This window comes from Sphaerodactylus townsendi, linkage group LG07 (genome assembly GCF_021028975.2).
Source record: "Sphaerodactylus townsendi isolate TG3544 linkage group LG07, MPM_Stown_v2.3, whole genome shotgun sequence".
NCBI lineage: Eukaryota > Metazoa > Chordata > Lepidosauria > Squamata > Sphaerodactylidae > Sphaerodactylus > Sphaerodactylus townsendi.
Window position 1 is genome coordinate 10,540,275 of NC_059431.1, and position 18,654 is coordinate 10,558,928.

Sequence of the window (18,654 nt, forward strand, 5' to 3'; positions counted from 1 at the left end):
ATAAGCCTCCACAGCTCAGGCGGCAGAGCTGGGAATCAAACCCGGTTCCTCCAGATTACATACACGAGTTCTTAACCTCCTTAGCAAAATCCCAGACCCTTGGCAAAGAAGCTTCACCGGCCAATTCTTCACTGCCCATATAATTTAAGGTTGTCATAAACTGAAATGTCCAAGGGAGGAAAAACATCTAGTAAAGCAAAGTAGACATGGACCAAAAATTCTAAACTAAATGACATTAATAAGACACTATTCAGATTAAAATAAATAGCTACATTCCAGTTAGTTATATAGTTATATTCTTACATTTAAACGGCTCCAGAATATTGCTGCAAGCTCAGGGTTGGGAAATACCTGCAAATGTTGAGAGTTGGGCCTAAAGTAGGCGGGGTTTGGGGAGGGGAGGGACCTCAAGGAGCCAGCGTGGTGGAGTGGTTAAGAGCAGGTGCTCTGTAATCTGGAGAACCGGGTTTCATTCCCCACTCTGCCCCTTGAGTTGTGAACCGGATTAGTTTGTGCACCCCAACACACGCCGGCTGGGTGACCTTGGGCTAGTCACAGTTCTTCGAAGCTCTCTCAGCCCCACCCACCTCACAGGACGCTTGTTGTGGAGCGGGGGAGGGAAAGGAGATTGTCAGCCCCTTTGAGTCTCCTTACAGGAGAGAAATAGGGGATATAAATTCAAACTCTTCTTCTCTTCTTTTTCTTCAATGTGGCAAAATGTCATTTTAACTAAGGGCTGCAACCTTTTTTAGTCTGCTTTTATGGTTCACTTCTAACCAGCATAGACTGTCATACGGTTATCATTTTAAGCTGCGGGTCGTTATTTGATGCCGTTTTTATGCCTCTGTCTTATTTTTGTGGCTTGTTTTAATATTGACTATTCTTCTGTGTCACTCCATCGTATTTAGATTGGAAGCCGATTTTTTTACATTGGAAGCCATCTTGAGCAAAATGGCATTTAAATGATACCAAATAAATAAGAACATAAGAACATAAGAACTAGCCTGCTGGATCAGACCAGAGTCCATCTAGTCCAGCACTCTGCTACTCGCAGTGGCCCACCAGGTGCCTTTTGGAGCTCACGTGCAGGAGGTGAAAGCAATGGCCTTCTGCTGCTGCTGCTCTTGAGCACCTGGTCTGCTGAGGCATTTGCAATCTGAGATCAAGGAGGATCAAGATTGGTAGCCATAGATCGACTTCTCCTCCATAAATCTGTCCAAGCCCTTTTTAAAGCTATCCAGGTTAGTGGCCATCACCACCTCCTGTGGCAGCATATTCCAAACACCAATCACACGTTGTGTGAAGAAGTGTTTCCTTTTATTAGTCCTAATTTCCCCCCAGCATTTTCAATGAATGTCCCCTGGTTCTAGTATTGTGAGAAAGAGAGAAAAATTTCTCTCTGTCAATATTTTCGATCCCATGCATAATTTTATAGACTTCAATCATATCCCCCCTCAGACGTCTCCTCTCCAAACTAAAGAGTCCCAAACGCTGCAACCTCTCCTCATAAGGAAGGTGCTCCAGTCCCTCAATCATCCTTGTTGCCCTTCTCTGCCCTTTTTCTATCTCTTCGATATCCTTTTTGAGATGTGGCGACCCGAACTGAACACAGTCCTCCAAGTGCGGTCGCACCACTGCTATATATAAGGGCATGACAAATCTTTGCTGTTTTCTTATCAATTCCTTTTCTAATTATCCCCAGCATAGAGTTTGCATTTTTCACAGCTGCCATGCATTGAGTTGACATTCCCATGGAACTATCAACTAAGACGCCCAAATACATGATCCAAATAAATAACACCACCCTCATCTACCAGGATAGTGGGCCCCCTGCTTCTTATGCCACCCCCCCCCCCATTACCCCCCAACCATAACTATATGATCATTCATCTATGGTGGCCAAATTGCTCAACTGGTCCTTCCACATGGGCCCCTGGTATTTTCCACCACTAAACAGGAAGCAGAAATCTCTTATTGTCTCTCACTCAGTTTACAAAACTGGGTTGTTAAACCTCCAGGTGAACCTAGAGATCTCCCAGAATTACAGTGGATCTCCAGACCCATTTGGGGGGGGGACCTTTTGGGGTTCCCCAAGGGGGGTCGGTTTTAGTTCTCGGATGCTGACTGTATCATTGTCATTGGTTTTAATAGGGAGACAGGGCTAGTATTATATTTGTACTGGTTTTTAACTTTTCCCTGTCTGCATATATTTATTTCTACACCGCCCTGAGCCCTCTGGGGGAGGGCGGTATAAAAAAATCTAATAATAAATGAATAAATAATAAAATAAACAATCCATTCTGCTTTAGAGGATGGACCATGCGATATTATAGCTTGCTGAGGCTCACCCTTAGGCTCCGCCTCCAAGAGCATGCGAATCCAGAGTTAGCAACCTCATTAAGAATCCCCACTTGGGGGCGGGGGAAGCTGCTATCAGCAACGTATTTGTTGGAAGTGAAGAACTTGTGCTGTCTCTTAGTCTTAGACTTCAGAGGGGGCTTGACTAGAGAGTCAGAGAGACAGAGGGGTCAAGGAAGTGGACATCCTTTCTCTACTGCTCTGACACTGTCCCTGAACTTCCTTCCTGCTTCTTCTCCCGCCACCTCTCACAACCGTGCTCATTTCTCCATCTTGCCATGAGGGTAGGAGGCAGGTCCTATATCTCCCTACATCATTATTTAGTCAGACCAGATAAAGAAACTCTATTTCCTCTGTCCTACCTACAAGTGGAGCTCCTACAATAAACCTAGTATATTTGCTGAGAATGTTAAAGACCCCCCCCCCCGCCTAGTCAAAGCTTTTCATCAAGCCTGCCCAAGCAAGCCGGGGGGGGGGAGGGACCTAGAGGGAGCGGAATGTCAGGAGGCCTGTTATATGGGGATTTTGCTATTGCTGCTTTCTGTATGCTGGGGGGCGGTGGAATGGGTTAATGGCATTTCTAACTGACTTTCAACTTATTGTCGAAGGCTTTCACGGCCAGAATCACTGGGGTGCTGTGTGGTTTCCGGGCTGTATGGCCGTGTTCTAGCAGCATTCTCTCCTGACGTTTCGCCTGCATCTGTGGCTGGCATCTTTAGAGGATCTGATTCAGAGGATCTCAGATCCACACAGCACCCCAGTGACTTTCAGCTGTCTCTAATATGATGTTATACTATACCAGGTGCTGCTCAAGGTCAGAGCCTGGCCATCGCACTGTTACTTCTTTCACAGTTCCTTTTGGGCGCGCTTTCCCAGGAGGGAGGGGGGGTGCAAGCTGTTTTAATTACTGGGTTTTGCACGGGCAAACCTCAGTTCTGGCATGACCAGAGAAGATCCTCAATACTCAATAAACTGCTGTTCTTATACATGAGTTTGTTTCAGTTTTGGGGATTCTGACACTTGAATAGGAAAACGGCTCCGAGCTATTTGTTCCTGACACACACACAGGTTAGATGAGATTCCGCTGTGCACACGATACCCTTGTGCACTCTACTAAACCACTGGATCTAGAATAGGAATGTCCAACTCTGGCACTTCAGATGTTCATGGACTACAATTCCCATTAGCCCCTGCTGGCATGACCAATGGGGAATTGTAGTCCATGAACATCTGAAGCGCCAGAGTTGGATACCTCTGATCTAGAATCTGATTGGTTCTTAAGGGGCCAAGATCCTTGAATTCCAACAGTTACGTACGTGTGCTCTTTCAAACTTGTTCATGTAGTTAGAAGAGCTGCTCAGTTGTCTCTCGCCTGTGTCTCCCAGGTCTCCGTAAATGGTCAAGAACACATTGGCATCCGTTCCGCAACCAAAAATATCTCCCGTGTAAACGATAATATTGTATGTACAAACTGTACCAAAAACAACAACAAACACAGCAACAACAAACCAGGATTAATTGACACATTTACAGAGGTGGAGTTGGGGGGCTACCACCTTTATTTAATTTGAAACCCTTTTCTGTATGTTTTGTTTTTTGTCAAGCCGCAACAGACTTATGGCAACCCCATGGTGTTTTCAAGGCAAGAGATCTTCAAGGATGGTTTGCCATTGTCTGCTGTCCACACTATGAACTTAGATTTCTTTGATGGTTCTGGTTTCCCATCCAAGTGCTAACAAGGGCTGGCCCTACTTAGAGTCCAAGCTCCAATTTCTGCATACATTGATCAAACTCCCTTATGTCAAACTATTGACTGATTAATCTTTCTTAAAACACAGTACCCCGCCTGCTAATCAAAGGCCCCTTCCACACACGCAGAATAATGCATTTTCAAACCACTTTCACAACTGTTTGCAAGTGGATTTTGCTATTCCGCACAGCTTCAAAGAGCATTGAAAGCAGTTTGAAAGTGCATTATTCTGCATGTGCGGAAAGAGCCAAAGTTTCTGAGATGGCTTATACCAGGAACCCCCAACTTTTTGGATCCTGAGGACACATTTGGAATTAACGAGGAAGAGGAAGTGGTGGAGGAGGAAGGGTTAATTGGCATTTCAAGCTGGTTGAGCCTCTGAGAGCTCCCAGGCCGCACACTGCTGATAGGGGCTACTTTGCTGGCTGCAGAGCAAATTTTTCTTAGTTCTTGCTTCTTGAATTTGACAGGTGAACTAGAAGGGTCTGGATTTTAGATGAAAATTCTGACTCAGCAGTGTGAGTGAACTGCTGTGCTCCTGTGAACAGCTTCCCACTCTTTTTTAATTTTTCCTCCTTGTTAGTCTTTTTTTCCACTCTCTTATTTTCTCTCTTTTCTTCTCTTTTTTATTTTTCAATGAGTGGATCTGGTACATGGAAGGAGGACCACCAAGGAAGGCTCTGCAGAGGATGGCAACGGCAAACCACCTCTGCTTCTCACTGGCCTTGAAAGCCCCTGGCTGGGGTTGCCGTAAGTCAGCTGCAACTTGACGGCGCTTTGTACACACACAGTATGTTGACAGTGAAGGAAGGCAGGATGGCATAGTCCAGTGGTGGCGAACCTATGGCATGGGTGCCAGTGGTGGCGAACCTATGGCATGGGTGCCAGAGGTGGCACTCAGAGCCCTCTCTGTGGGCACGCGTGCACAGAGTTCATCGTGGGGGAGTGATTTTCCACACACATCTAGGCTGGTCTGGGCCACTGGGCACGACGTGTAGGCAGCCCTGTTAAGTACTGTGAAGAAGAAGAAGAAGAAGAAGAAGAAGAAGAAGAAGAAGAAGAAGAAGAAGAAGAAGAAGAAGAAGAAGAAGAAGAAGAAGAAGAAGAGGAGGAGGAGGAGGAGGAGGAGGAGGAGGAGGAGGAGGAGGAGGAGGAGGAGGAGGAGGAGGAGGAGGAGAGGAGGAGTGGAGTTTGGATTTATATCCCCCCTTTCTCTGCTGCAGGAGACTCAAAGGGGCAGTGGAAGCAATCTCCTTGCCCACTTCCCCTCACAACAAACACCCTGTGAGGTAGGTGGGGCTGAGAGAGCTCCTCGAGAAGCTGCTTGACTCAGCTCCAAGGTCACCCAGCTGGCGTGTGTGGGAGTGCACAGGCTAATCTGAATTCCCCAGATAAGCCTCCACAGCTCAGGCGGCAGAGCTGGGAATCAAACCCGGTTCCTCCAGATTAGATACACAAGCTCTTAACCTCCTACGCCACTGCTGCTCCTTTGGATTTATTTTGGATTCATTCCCCCCCTTCTCTCCTGTAAGGAGACTCAAAGGGGCTTACAATCTCCTTTCCCTTCCCCCCTCGCAACAAACACCCAGTAAGGTAGGTGAAGCTGAGAGAGAGCGCAGAAGAACTGTGACTAGCCCAAGGCCACCCAGCTGGCATGTGTGGGAGTGCACAAGCTAATCTGGTTCCCCATATAAGCCTCCACAGCTCAAGTGGCACAGCAGGGAATCAAACCTGGTTCTCCAGATTGGAGTGCATCTGCTCTGAACCACTACACTACGCTAGTCTGATCTCATCAGATCTGTGAAGCTAAGTAGGTTAGCCCTGGTTAGTACTTGAATGGAGAACCACACAGAGGCAGGCAATTGCAAACCACCTTTGTCTCTTGCCTTGAAACGTTATGGGGTTGCATAATTCAGCTGCAACACCAGGAGGTGCTAATGGGCTTGGCTATTGTTGACTAACGTCTGCCTGAGAGCATCAAGACCCCACCTAGCCTAGCTTGTCTGCTGGACAGTCACAGGATTTCTCCAGGGTGGGTCTCCCTTTCTCTGTCCTTCCTCCCGTGATCCTTTAGCAGAAGATCCCTTTCCACATGCAAATCACATGAACTATCACCAAAATGGAAACTGGCAAGACTAATACATCTTTCGCCCACTCTACATCTTTCACCCACTCTATTGGAGCAGCAGTAGTGTAGGAGGTTAAGAGCTCATGTATCTAATCTGGAGGGACCGGGTTTGATTCCCAGCTCTGCCGCCTGAGCTGTGGAGGCTTATCTGGGGAATTCAGATTAGCCTGGGCACTCCCACACACGCCAGCTGGGTGACCTTGGGCTAGTCACAGCTTCTCGGAGCTCTCTCAGCCCCACCCACCTCACAGGGTGTTTGTTGTGAGGCGAGAAGAACTCTTCTTCTTCTTCTATTTGCAATTCTCTGCTCCCATAAGTGTTTGTGGGGGGAGGAACCATCTCAAACGTTGTGCATTTTTTTGGTTATTATTGGAGAAACAAGGTTCGCCTGATGAGATTCATCGGGCGCTTGTGAGCTGGCTTCCCTCAATCGTCTCTAAATTACAGCAACATCCCTTCGATGCAAGAAACAAAGCTAAGCACATCCACTTTTGAGGGTTTAATGCCTTCGAGCACTTGCTCGTTTCCCAAAAGGGCAGCCTTGAAATCATCGAGAAGAACTTTAAAAGTAAACACAACTGTGTCCCAATGAGCGCTGTGTCCCAAAGAAAAATTGCCAGCAAAGAGGATTCTGTTGTGGAAGCTCTTTGTTCAATATTTGGTTGGGTTTTAACACGTTCCGTAAGCACTTGTTTATAGAAGCCATTCACGCTGAGATTTGGAAGGCCCTGCCCTTGATACCGTTTTTCCATTTATTTGCATGGTTTAATCCAAATTGCAGGGGCTGTTATGCACATTTTACATCAATAAGCTGGGGTTTGCGATGGAAAACACAGTCAGTGAATTGCGGATTCCTGATGGGTACATGTGTTCTCAAACAGCAGCTGCTAGCCACGGTGGTCGATTCTGCACAGAACAAACGTAAAGGGTGTCGGAAGCCATATCAACTGTTTTAAGTCGATTCCCCACTGGCAGGTTTGACCTAGGTTCAACCTAGGTTTGACTTAAATATTCCCCACAGCCACTCAGTTTGACACGGTTCCGTCCCAGCTTCACCCCCTCAAACTGTCGAATTCCGACTCCATCAGGGAGGTACAACTTCTTCAGCGAACCTAGGTCGAACTCAGGTGAGAACGGAGCAGGTAAAGTGGGGAATCATCGAGGAACTGTTCCCTCCAGTCAATAATCCTGAGTTCAGTGTTTTTGGGCATTACTCCAGAATGAAAGACTTTACGATTGGGAAAAGCGCGCATGCTAAAAAAAAATCCTTCTACTTGTATAGCAAATGATGGCCATGTATAAACAACACACGTTTACAAGCTGCTTTTAGCTACATAGAGCACTGGTTTGTGGCTATGTTGCTGTTACGTAAAAAAAGGGATGCACGTTCACGTTCCCATGGTAACACGACAGCCAATCAGGAAGAAAGAGCAGAAGAGGTGCGGAGGTGATCCCGCCCTCTGAGCTCAGCCCTGGTGGGACAAACTCGGCTGCTGTGTGGTGTAACAATGGAGTCGACCTAGGTCAGTTCCTTTTCAGGGAACTGGGTCGAATCTAGTCAACTCTGCAGTGGGGAATCAACCTTAGGAGGGGACTTTGCACAGGTCCCGCCCCAAAAAATGAGTCTGCCTCATTTCATTTCTCTCAACCTGGGATTTTTGAAAATCACTAAACAAGTGATCCTTTTGAAAAATCCCGGGTTGGAGCCACTCCTGTGTGAACGGACAGGCAGGGGGCGCTTTACTTCCCCACCCACCCACTGCTCCATCCACGGTCAGGGAGAATCCACCTGCCAGTTCCCTCCTATTGCACGGAGGCCCTTTTTAATTCTCTTTTATTTCGCGTGTTGCACATGCACAGCTACGCAGGTGCAGCTGATCGTATTGTGGGACAATTGGCATGGCTGTGGGGGCTCATTTCTGTATGCTTGTGTAGCTACACATGAGTAGCTGGAAAAAACTTTTTAAAAGAAGTCTCCATGTGAAGGCGCAAAAGCAACATGGATTGTGAACAGGAAAAAGGACATAAGAACATAAGAACAAGTCAGCTGGATCAGACCAGAGTCCATCTAGTCCAGCACTCTGCTACTCGCAGTGGCCCACCAGGTGCCTTTGGGAGCTCACATGCAGGAGGTGAAAGCAATGGCCTTCTGCGGCTGTTGCTCCCGAGCACCTGGTCTGCTAAGGCATTTGCAATCTCAGATCAAAGAGGATCATGATTGGTAGCCAGAGATCGACTTCTCCTCCATAAATCTGTCCAGCCCCTTTTAAAGCTATCCAGGTGAGTGGCCATCACCACCTCCTCTATTGCAGCATATTGGTTCCAAACACCAATCACACGTTATGTTGAAGAAGTGTTTCCTTTGATTAGTCCTAATTCTTCCCCCCAGCATTTTCAATGAATGCCCCCTGGTTCTAGTATTGTGAGAAAGAGAGAAAAATTTCTCTCTGTCAACCTTTTCTACCCCATGCATAATTTTATAGACTTCAATCATATCCCCCCTCAGACGTCTCCTCTCCAAACTAGAGTCCCAAACGCTGCAGCCTCTCCTCATAAGGAAGGTGCTCCAGTGTTCCCCAGCACTCCTGAGGGCAGGTTCACAGCCCACCAGCAGGGAGAAGTAACATTTCTGGCTCCGCCTACCAGCCTCAATCATTGCCACGTGACTCCTCCCAGAAAGATGCCCGTATCGGGACTTCAGCTGAAAACGACGTACGTTCCAGGGCGTCTTCCACTTCTTCATTGATCCGCTTGAGCGTCCCGTCTTTCAGGAGTTTCTCGGTAAAGATTTCGGACGGGACCAGTTCCCTCAAGATCTCACCATCCTCGTCAGATGAGGACAACCATCTGTCGCATGGAAAGGTGTGTTTTTCAGAACCCTGGCGCGAACGGGAAACAAATGAGCTTTTTTAGCACCAGAACAATATCTGCATGTGGCACTGAATTAGATTATGAGGTGAAATTCTGTTAGCGGGGACAGCTTGCTTGGACTCAGTTTATTTATTTAATTTAAAACATTTGACTGTAGTTATTTTTCAGATCCTGCTATGGGACATTTTGGATTCTAATCTGGAGAACAAGGTTTGATTCCCCACTATGGGACATTTTGGAGGCATGCGAGGGAGGGGGAGGGGAGGGGGACCCTAAGTGTTGGAGCATGCAAGGGAGGGGGAGAGGCCCAGCCACACACCCTAGCAGAGGGACAGGGAGGGGAGGGAGGGGGAGTAAAGGGTGGCATGCAAGGGAGGGGACCCTATAATTCATGCAAGGGAGGGGACCCTATAATTCATACAAGCCAGAAGCAACTTGACGGCATCTGGACATGGCCCACCCACCCTAATGAAGGGAGGGGGAGGGGTGGTGTGCAAGGGAAGGGGAGGGAGGGAGGGAGGGAGGGGTGGCATGCAAGGGAGTGGGAGGGGGCCCAGCATCTGGGCATGGCCCACCCACCATTAGCAGAGGGAGAGGGAGGGGAAAGAGTAGAAACATGCAAGGGAAGGGGAAGGGCCCGGCAACTGGACATGGGCCACCCACCCTAGCAGAGGGAGAGGGAGGAATGGCATGCAAGGGAAGGGGGGAAGGAGTAAGGAGTGGCATGCAAAAGAGGGGGAGGGGGCCCGACATCTGGACATGACCCACATACCCTAGCAGAGGGAGAGGGAGGGGAGGGAAGGGTGGCATGCAAGGGAAGGGGAGGGAGGGAGTAAAGGGTCGCATGCAAGGGAGGGGAAGGGGACCCTACAATTCATAGGGACCCTACAAGTCAGAAGCAACTTGATGGCACTTCACATGTGCACACACGCCTACTCAATCCCTACATGTTTCTCAAGATGGATAGGCTCTTTAACTACACAAACCTATATACTATATATATATTTAATCCAGTTGTTGGTGGGTTTGGAGAGGCTATGGCCTAGAACACATTTATTTATTTAAAGTATTTATATAGCAAAACAGTCCAAAGCAGTCATAAGAATGAAGTCAATAACACAACCCTGGACCATGACCAGATGATGGGTCCCCCTCCCCTCCCTTCTGCTCCCGCTCCCCCAGGGTGGGTGGGTCTTAACCAGATAATGGGCTCTCTCCCTCACCCTCTCTTTCACCCCGGGGCAAGTAGGCAGGCCTTGACCAGATGTCAGGCCCCTTCTCCTCCCCATATTCCCCGGCTGGGTGAGCCATGACCAGATGCTGGTCAAAAGTGATGAAAGGAGGGGGAACTGCATGGAAGAAGAAGAAGAAGAAGAAGAAGAAGAAGAAGAAGAAGAAGAAGAAGAAGAAGAAGAAGAAGAAGAAGAAGAAGAAGAAGAAGAAGAAGAAGAAGAAGAAGAAGAAGAAGAAGAAGAAGAAGAAGAAGAAGAAGAAGAGGAGGAGGAGGAGGAGGAGGAGTTTGGATTTATATCCCCCCTTTCTCTCTTGTAAGGAGACTCAAAGGAGCAATGGCGACACCTGGGGCGAGCTGCCCCAGATGTCCCCCCTGTAGCTACGCCTCTGTCAAGGCCTGCCTACCCCCCTGCCTCCTTCCTCCCTCTGCCTCCCCCTTCCGCCCTAGGATATAATCTCAAATCAAGCAGCACAACCTATTGCAAGCAGTCCAGTTTTGCTCAGCAAAGGAAGCTCGCTGGTGACCTCGTCCCAGTCTCTCTATCTCTGCCTACCTCACAGGCTTGTTGTGAGAATGAAATGATATAAGCTGCTTTGTGTCCCCAGCAGTTAGAAATGCAGGGTATTAATTTAAAAATGTAAATAAACATTAAATAGCAGCTACTGTGGCTGTGGCCTGGTAGTTTTTGCAAAATAACTTGCTGGATGCAATCCATGTTGTTCTCCAAAGGAAGCTTGCTGGGTGACCTTGTCCCAGTCACTGTATCTCTGCCTAGCCTACCTCACAGGCTTGTTGTGAGGATGAAATGCTTTAAGCGGCTTTGTGTCCCCAGTGGACAGAAAAGCAGGGTTTAAATGGTGTAGTGGTTAAGAGCAGGTGACCTCCAATCTGGACAACTGGGTTTGATTCCCTGCTGTGCCACTTGAGCTGTGGAGGCTTATCTGGGGAACCAGATTAGCTTGTGCACGCCACCACATGCCAGCTGGGAAACCTTGGGCTAGTCACAGTTCTTCGGAGCTCTCTCAGCCCCACCTGCCTCACAGGGAGTTTGCTGTGGGGAAGGTAGGGAAACGGAGATTGTAAGCCCCTTTGAGAAAGGGGGGATATAAATCCAAACTCCTCCTCTTCTTCTTCTCAATAAAAATGTAAATAAATAATAAATAGAGACTATTGTGGCCATGGTCTGGTAGTTTTGCTCCTAATGTTTCACCGGCGTTGATGGCTGGCGTCTTCAGAGACAAGTCATGGTAAGTTGTGCTTCTCTCTATGGCGCTACGACACCAGTCATAGATGAAGGTGAAACGTTAGGAGCAAGAACTACCAGACAGTGGCCACACAGCCCAGAGAAACCGCAACGGCCCATTGATTTTGGCCGTGAAAGCCTCTGACGGTACAAATAATAAATACCCTCATCCATCAACAGTTCATATTGCGAAAGGTCAGAATCACAGCTTTGCCATCCAGTACCATTCCTGTTCTCATCTGCATGATGAGGGAACTCAAGTGCCCTGATTCGCCTGCCCTTCCTTTCAACATCCAGCACAGAGGATGAAACACAATTAGGAGGCGTAATTGGCAAGCATCAGCATGCCTTTAACTCTCTGCAGTGAATTCAGCTTGGCCTGCCCAACGGCTGCCAATTTAGTCTGACCTCGTTTCTCCCCACCCTCCAGGAGCGCAGACACATCTAGGTGCTCCTTAACAGTCTAATCAGGTAGCAGGGCTTTCGGAAGGGTTGGCAGCACGTTGCTATCCTGTGGCAGGCCGTAACATCCTTTGGGGGATAGCGGCACGATCGTGCGCTGCTCAGCTTCTCTTCCACTTCCTGGTATTTGCCCAAATCCAAAAGCTCAGCAAGGATGTCACGAGACTTGCTGAGCTCCTAAAGGCACACGGCGCCTGCTCCTCTTTTGGGTTGCAAAGAGCTGGTTTGCCACTCATAAACACTAAGCAGGAAGGGAAACAGAAAGCCCTTTGGCCAAGGGAGCTGTCCAGAGTGCTGACGCTAATCAACATAAGCCAGAAGCAGCGGATTAAACAGAATCTACCTCTCACAGCTCTCCCACACTATGGTCTCCAGTCCAACCATTGTTCCTAGGTAGACCCTCTGGACTCCAGATTCTGCCAGAGGTTTGTGCCTCCAAGGAGGAGGAGGAGGAGGAGGAGGAGGAGGAGGAGGAGGAGGAGGAGGAGGAGGAGGAGAAGAAGGAGAAGGAGAAGGAGAAGAAGGAGAAGGAGAAGGAGAAGGAAAAGAAGGAAAAGAAGAAGGAGAAGAAGAAGGAGGAGGAGGAGGAGGAGGAGAAGGAGAAGGAGGAGGAGGAGAAGAAGGAGAAGGAGGAGGAGGAGAAGGAAAAGGAAAAGGAAAAGAAGAAGGAAAAGAAGAAGGAGGAGGAGGAGGAGGAGGAGGAGGAGGAGGAGGAGGAGGAGGAGGAGGAGGAGGAGGAGGAGGAGGAGGAGGAGGAGAAGAAGAAGAAGAAGAAGAAGAAGAAGAAGAAGAAGAAGAAGAAGAAGAAGAAGAAGAAGAAGAAGAAGAAGAAGAAGAAGAAGAAGAAGAAGAAGAAAGAGTGTTGGTATTTGCAAGTGTTTGCCACACTGGGGCCCCTTCCGCATGGATAATACGGCCCTGGACCTAAGATCTCGTAGTGAGCTCTTGGCAGATTTAAGATGTGCACTGGGAACTTTACGCCTTTCAGGCCCCGTCCGCATGTGCAGAATAATGCCTTTTAAATCCACTTTCACAACTGTTTCCAATTGGATTTTGCTATTCCGCACAGTTGCAAAGGGCATTGAATGGATTGAAAGGGCATTATTCGGCATGCGTGAAAGGGACCTCAGTCTATTCCCTTAGCTGTGGTTCTGCACAAGTCCCTGGTTCTCACCTGTGCTTCACCAAGCAAAACAACCCAGACCTGCTTCTGGCGGAGTGAATTCAGGGGAACAAAAGTCTACCTCCACACTCACCTTTCCATTGGGTAGAAGCCTGCGGACTTCTACTCTATCCAGATGCCACCCCGGATTGATCCCCGAATTATCATGCCCAATACGAATCTTTTCAGTGATGTCTCCAATGTCCTCCAGCTGAAATTTAAAAAGAAAGAATTAAGGGAAGAGGGGAGGGAATGTGACACAGTGAGCGTCATTTTCTCAGTCCCTTCAAACCCGTTGGTCATTCCCCGCTTTCGTCTCTTCTTTCTTCATGGGATCAAACACAGGCAGATGTTATTAAGGTAAAGGTAAAGTTTCCCTTTTCAGTCGTGTCTGACTTTGGGGTACCACTGCAAGCAGTGATTTCATAGACAAGCCATTTGTATGGTGTAGTCTGCCTTTGCTTTCCCCGGCTATTCTTTAACCCCTAGCTAAGTGCTAGGTACTCATTTATTATCATCATCATCATCATCATCATCATCATCATCATCATCATCATCATCATCATCATCATCATCATCATCATCATTATTAGTTTAATTTAATATACTGCCCTATCCCCGAGGGGCTCAGGGCGGTGTACAGCATTAAAACATCATACATAAAACCATCACAAAATTATTGCCATAAATACAATTAAAACAACAGCTAATTCCTAATACAGCGTCCCACGAAACCCTTGCTTAAAACCTCCCCAGAAATATATATATATATGATGGGTCCCAATAGTATAAGGGACCCATATGGGGCAAAGAGGAGGGGCAGAGGCAGGGGCAGGGGGCACCCTCAGTGGCTGGTCTCACCAAAGTCCCGGCGGAACAGCTCCGTCTGACAGGCCCTGCGGAACTCACCAAGGTCCCGCAGGGCCTGGACAGCTGGAGGGAGAGTGTTACACCAGGCCGGCGCCAGAGCCATAAAGGCCCTGGCCTGAGTAGAGGCCAACCGCATCATTGAGGGGCCAGGGACTTCCAGTAAATTGGCCTCTGCCAAGCGCAGAGGTTGAACTGGGACATATGGAATAATGCGGTCCCGAAGGTACGAGGGTCCCAGGCCGCGTAAGGCCTTAAAGGTCAACACCCACACCTTGAAGATGATTTGGAATTCAACTGGGAGCCAATGCAGGCGGCACAACACAGGTTGAATGTGTTCTTGAAAGGCGCCCCCTGTGAGCAAGCAGGAGGCGCCTTTCATCCATATTTACCGACCAAGGAATGGATGGATGGTTGAGTTGACCATGAGCCAGCTGCCAGGATATCTGACCCACAGGGGGCTCGAACTCCTGACCGTGTGAGTGGCAGTGCAAGCACTTAACCACTACGCCACGCGGCTCCTCAGAGGTTATTAAGGTGTCACAAACCCAGAAGCACGTTTCTGCTTGACTAGTTGAGAACTTGGCTAGAGCCGCTGAAACTCGTGAACTTGGCCACCAGGATGTACGCAAGGGATGAAAACCTGACAAAATCCACTGGGCCGATCCAGGCATTCAAGGGGGAAAAGGCATTTGGCAGAGAGCCAGCAGGGTGTAGTGGTTAAAAACAGGTGGATTCTAATATGGGGTTTGATTCCCCACTCCTCCACTGAGCAGCAGACTCTTATGTGGTGAACTGAATTTGTTTCCACGCTCCTCCACATGAAGCCTGCTAAGTGAGACTGTCCGGGGGTCGCCGCGACTGCCGCGACTGCTCACCCTGGACTCGCCCAGCCGGGAGGCGGGGCCGGCGGGAGGCCGGCGGCGGGACCCAGCAGCGGCTGGCTCGTAGAGGAGAGCGCCGGCGAGGAGGCAGGCCGGGCGGGAGGCGGCCCCGGTACGCCGCAGCTGCGGCTTGTTGAGCCGGCAACGGCCGGCGGGACCGCAACGCAGCTGCGGCTGGAGAATCAGCCGGCGGCCGGCAGCCGGGCCGCAAACGAGGCCGGGAACAGCCTCAATCACGGGGGAAAACTATTTAAGGGAGAGGGAGACGGGAGCGCGAGGCTGGTCGCAACGGGTCAAGGGAGGGAGTTGCAGGGGCCGGGAGCAGAAGGGACAGGCGTGGGGCAAAGACTGGGAGAGAGAGGGAGGGAGAAGGAAAGGAGGCGAGAGAACAGAGAAGTTGGGGCGAGAGGAGAGAGTGAGAGCGGAAGGGACACAGAGGAGCGAAAGGGAGTGAAGGAGGAAAGGGAGGCTGCTCAAGGGGTTAGTTGGCTCTGCACCCGCGGGGCTGTCGACCCCAGCCTCGTGTAGGCAAGCCTCAGGTGAGCGGGAGGAGGGTCCTCCTCCCTCCTCCCTTGGCGGCCACCCTGTGGTTGCGGCAGCTGGCAGTGCGGGCCCCAAAGACCGGGGCCACTGACGAGGGGCACATCACCTCGGTTAGGGATGGAGGGACGGTTTGCCAGCCCGGGCCGCAGGAGGGGCAGGGGGAATGCCACAGAGACCTTGGGCCAGTCACAGTTCTCTCAGAACTCTCTCAGTCGTACCTACCTCACAAAGTGTCTATTGTGGGGAGAGGAAGGGAAAGGAGCTTGTAAGCCACCTTGAGTCTCCTTCCAGGAGAGAAAGGTGGGATATAAATCCAAACTCCTCCTCCTCCTCTTCTTCTTCTTTCATCCATATTATTTCTGGACAAGCAGTGTTCGCGTCTCCACTGAGGAAATGTCCCATTGCCCAGCATTCCCACCAGCAAGGGAATGTTCTAAATGAAGTTTCATTTCTAATTTTGTTGCAAGATGGAGTCTTTTCTCCTGCTGTCTCTGGGTGATGCCGGAGCATTGCGTGATAGGCAGCAGGTTGAGATGTTTCGCTATCGAATTTTCCACCTGCAGTGGCGATCAAAAATTTGCCCCTCTTGTGAAGTCCCGCCTAGAGGGACATTTTTAGTGTTTAGAGTATATATGCACGCTCTGAGAAATAATCTAAAGAGATATAAATGACAATAATAGGAAGTCTAGAAAAGGCTTGAGGAAAGAGCCAAAATATAATATAACCATAATAATCTCAAAAATGGAAAATGTTACAAGAAATATTGTTTTATGTTTATCTGACTGGAGAATAATTTACATGAAAGATACAATATAATTTTGTTATAATAGATGTATATCTACGGAACTAGAAGGTTAAATGAGATTTCTCGCACAAGGAACGGACGTTTTGACCTATTCACCTTTTTCTTCTAACTACATTTTTAATTTTTTTTAAGGTTAATGGCAATGGAGCAATGTTGATATGCAAGACTACTGAATCTTTGTAACGATGCTTATACTTTTAATAAAAAAATTTTAAAAATTGCATCTGGAGTAGATCCATCTGGCACCCAGCTCCAAGAAATTAATTCCAAGTCAAAGACAGATTCTTCTTCCATTGTCTCTTGAACGGCTGAGATGATGCTCTTAGAAAGCAATCCTAAAGAGGTCTGCTCGGAAGCAAGCCCTTTTTTAATTCAGGGTGCCTTTTATTCAGTGTTCTGAGTAGCACAGCCTCAGTCAATGGCCGGAGAGGAGGAAGTATTTAAAATCTCCTCCGTTTATCTGAGAACACTCTAACCACACAGGAAGGAAATTATTCTCCCTCCTCTGCCCATCGCAAAGCAATAGCTGGAACTTCTTCTATACATAGAAACGAAATGCCACGTGACTCTCAAGACAGGCAATGACATAAACCTACCCTCCCCCTAAAAAAAAACAACCCCTCAAACTCAACCCAGCCCGAATTGTGTATTTATTACACAGCTTTGCGTGCTGCCGGCAAATCACCTCCCAGAAGTGTCGCTGATAACGGTTTTCAAAATGCTTTTAGGACGCCATCTGCAGAATACAAAGCAGTAAAGCCACTAAATGGAAAAAGGAAAGACAATTCACGGCTCTGGGTGATTTGGTCTCCCAGCATTGTTTTCAAGGTCTATTAAACTTCAGATTGCAGATTCTCTCAAGTGACAGAAAATGGCATCTCGCTTTCCTTGGCCTGCCGTTCTGTTTCGCTTCCTACCTTTATCCCTCCTCCCCGAGGCAAACTAAGTACCTGTAACTGGAATTAATGCCCATTTCCCCACTGTTTATCAATGTTTCCACCTTCCATGTTTATCCCTGTTTCCACCTTGAGAGCCAGCATGGTGTAGTGGTTAAGAGCAGGTGCACTCTAATCTGGGGAACCGGGTTTGATTCCCTGCTCTGCCACTTGAGCTGTGGAGGCTTATCTGGGGAACCAGATTAGTTTGTGCACTCCAACACACGCCAGCTGGGTAACCTTGCACGAGTCACAGTTCTTCGGAGCTCTCTCAGCCCCACCTACTTCACAGGGTGTTTGTTGTGAAGGGGGAAGGGAAAGGAGACCGTAAGCCCCTTTGAGTCTCCTTACAGGAGAAAAAGGGGGGATATAAATCCAAACTACTACTACTACTACTACTACTACTACTACTACTACTACTACTACTACTACTACTACTACTACTACTGCTACTCTTTTTCTTCTTCCTCTATTCTCCATTTTGTGTTATGTCTGCCTTCAGTTTTGAGATGGTAAGATCTTAGAAGAAGAAGAAGAAGAAGAAGAAGAAGAAGAAGAAGAAGAAGAAGAAAGAAGGAGAAGAAGAAGAAGAAGAAGAAGAAAGAAGAAGAAGTAGAAAGAAGAAGAAAAGAAAAAGAAGAAGAAAAAGAAGAGGAGGAGGAGGGGGGAGGAGGAGGAGGAGTTTGGATTTATATCCCCCCTTTCTCTCCTGTAAGGAGACTCAAAGGGGCTGGCAATCTCCTTTCCCTTCCTCCCCCCCCCACAACAAAACACCCTGTGAGGTAGGTGGGGCTGAGAGAGCTCCAAGAAGCTGTGGACTAGCCCAAGGTCACCCATAGGCTGGCGTGTGTGTGGGGAGTGCACAGGCTAATCTGAATTCCCCAGATAAGCTCTCCACAGCTCAGGGCGGGCAGAGAGCTGGGAATCAAACCCGGGCCATCCAGATTAGATACATCGAGCCTCTTTCACACCTCCCACGCCACTGCTGCTCTGGTGGGGGGGGGGGGGGGTGGGGGGGGGGGGGGGCGGGGGGGGGGGGGGGTGGGGGGGGGGGGGGGTGGGGGGGGGGGGGGGTGGGGGGGGGGGGGGGTGGGGGGGGGGGGGGGTGGGGGGGGGGGGGGGTGGGGGGGGGGGGGGGTGGGGGGGGGGGGGGGTGGGGGGGGGGGGGGGTGGGGGGGGGGGGGGGTGGGGGGGGGGGGGGGTGGGGGGGGGGGGGGGTGGGGGGGGGGGGGGGTGGGGGGGGGGGGGGGTGGGGGGGGGGGGGGGTGGGGGGGGGGGGGGGTGGGGGGGGGGGGGGGTGGGGGGGGGGGGGGGTGGGGGGGGGGGGGGGTGGGGGGGGGGGGGGGTGGGGGGGGGGGGGGGTGGGGGGGGGGGGGGGTGGGGGGGGGGGGGGGTGGGGGGGGGGGGGGGTG

General features: G+C 49.6%; 1 protein-coding gene across 1 annotated transcript in view; it reads right to left on the reverse strand.

The window, feature by feature from the left end:
• LOXHD1 (lipoxygenase homology PLAT domains 1) overlaps positions 1 to 18,654 on the reverse strand; it is a 222,387-nt gene that overhangs the window by 81,835 nt on the left and 121,898 nt on the right. Inside the window, exons 18-22 of the mRNA XM_048504316.1 lie at positions 15,457 to 15,608; positions 14,954 to 15,205; positions 13,303 to 13,419; positions 8,953 to 9,115; positions 3,675 to 3,829 (exon numbers count right to left, since the gene is read on the reverse strand). Coding sequence (XP_048360273.1) covers positions 3,675 to 3,829; positions 8,953 to 9,115; positions 13,303 to 13,419; positions 14,954 to 15,205; positions 15,457 to 15,608 — 839 coding nt within the window. The remainder of the gene's footprint in view (positions 1 to 3,674; positions 3,830 to 8,952; positions 9,116 to 13,302; positions 13,420 to 14,953; positions 15,206 to 15,456; positions 15,609 to 18,654) is intronic.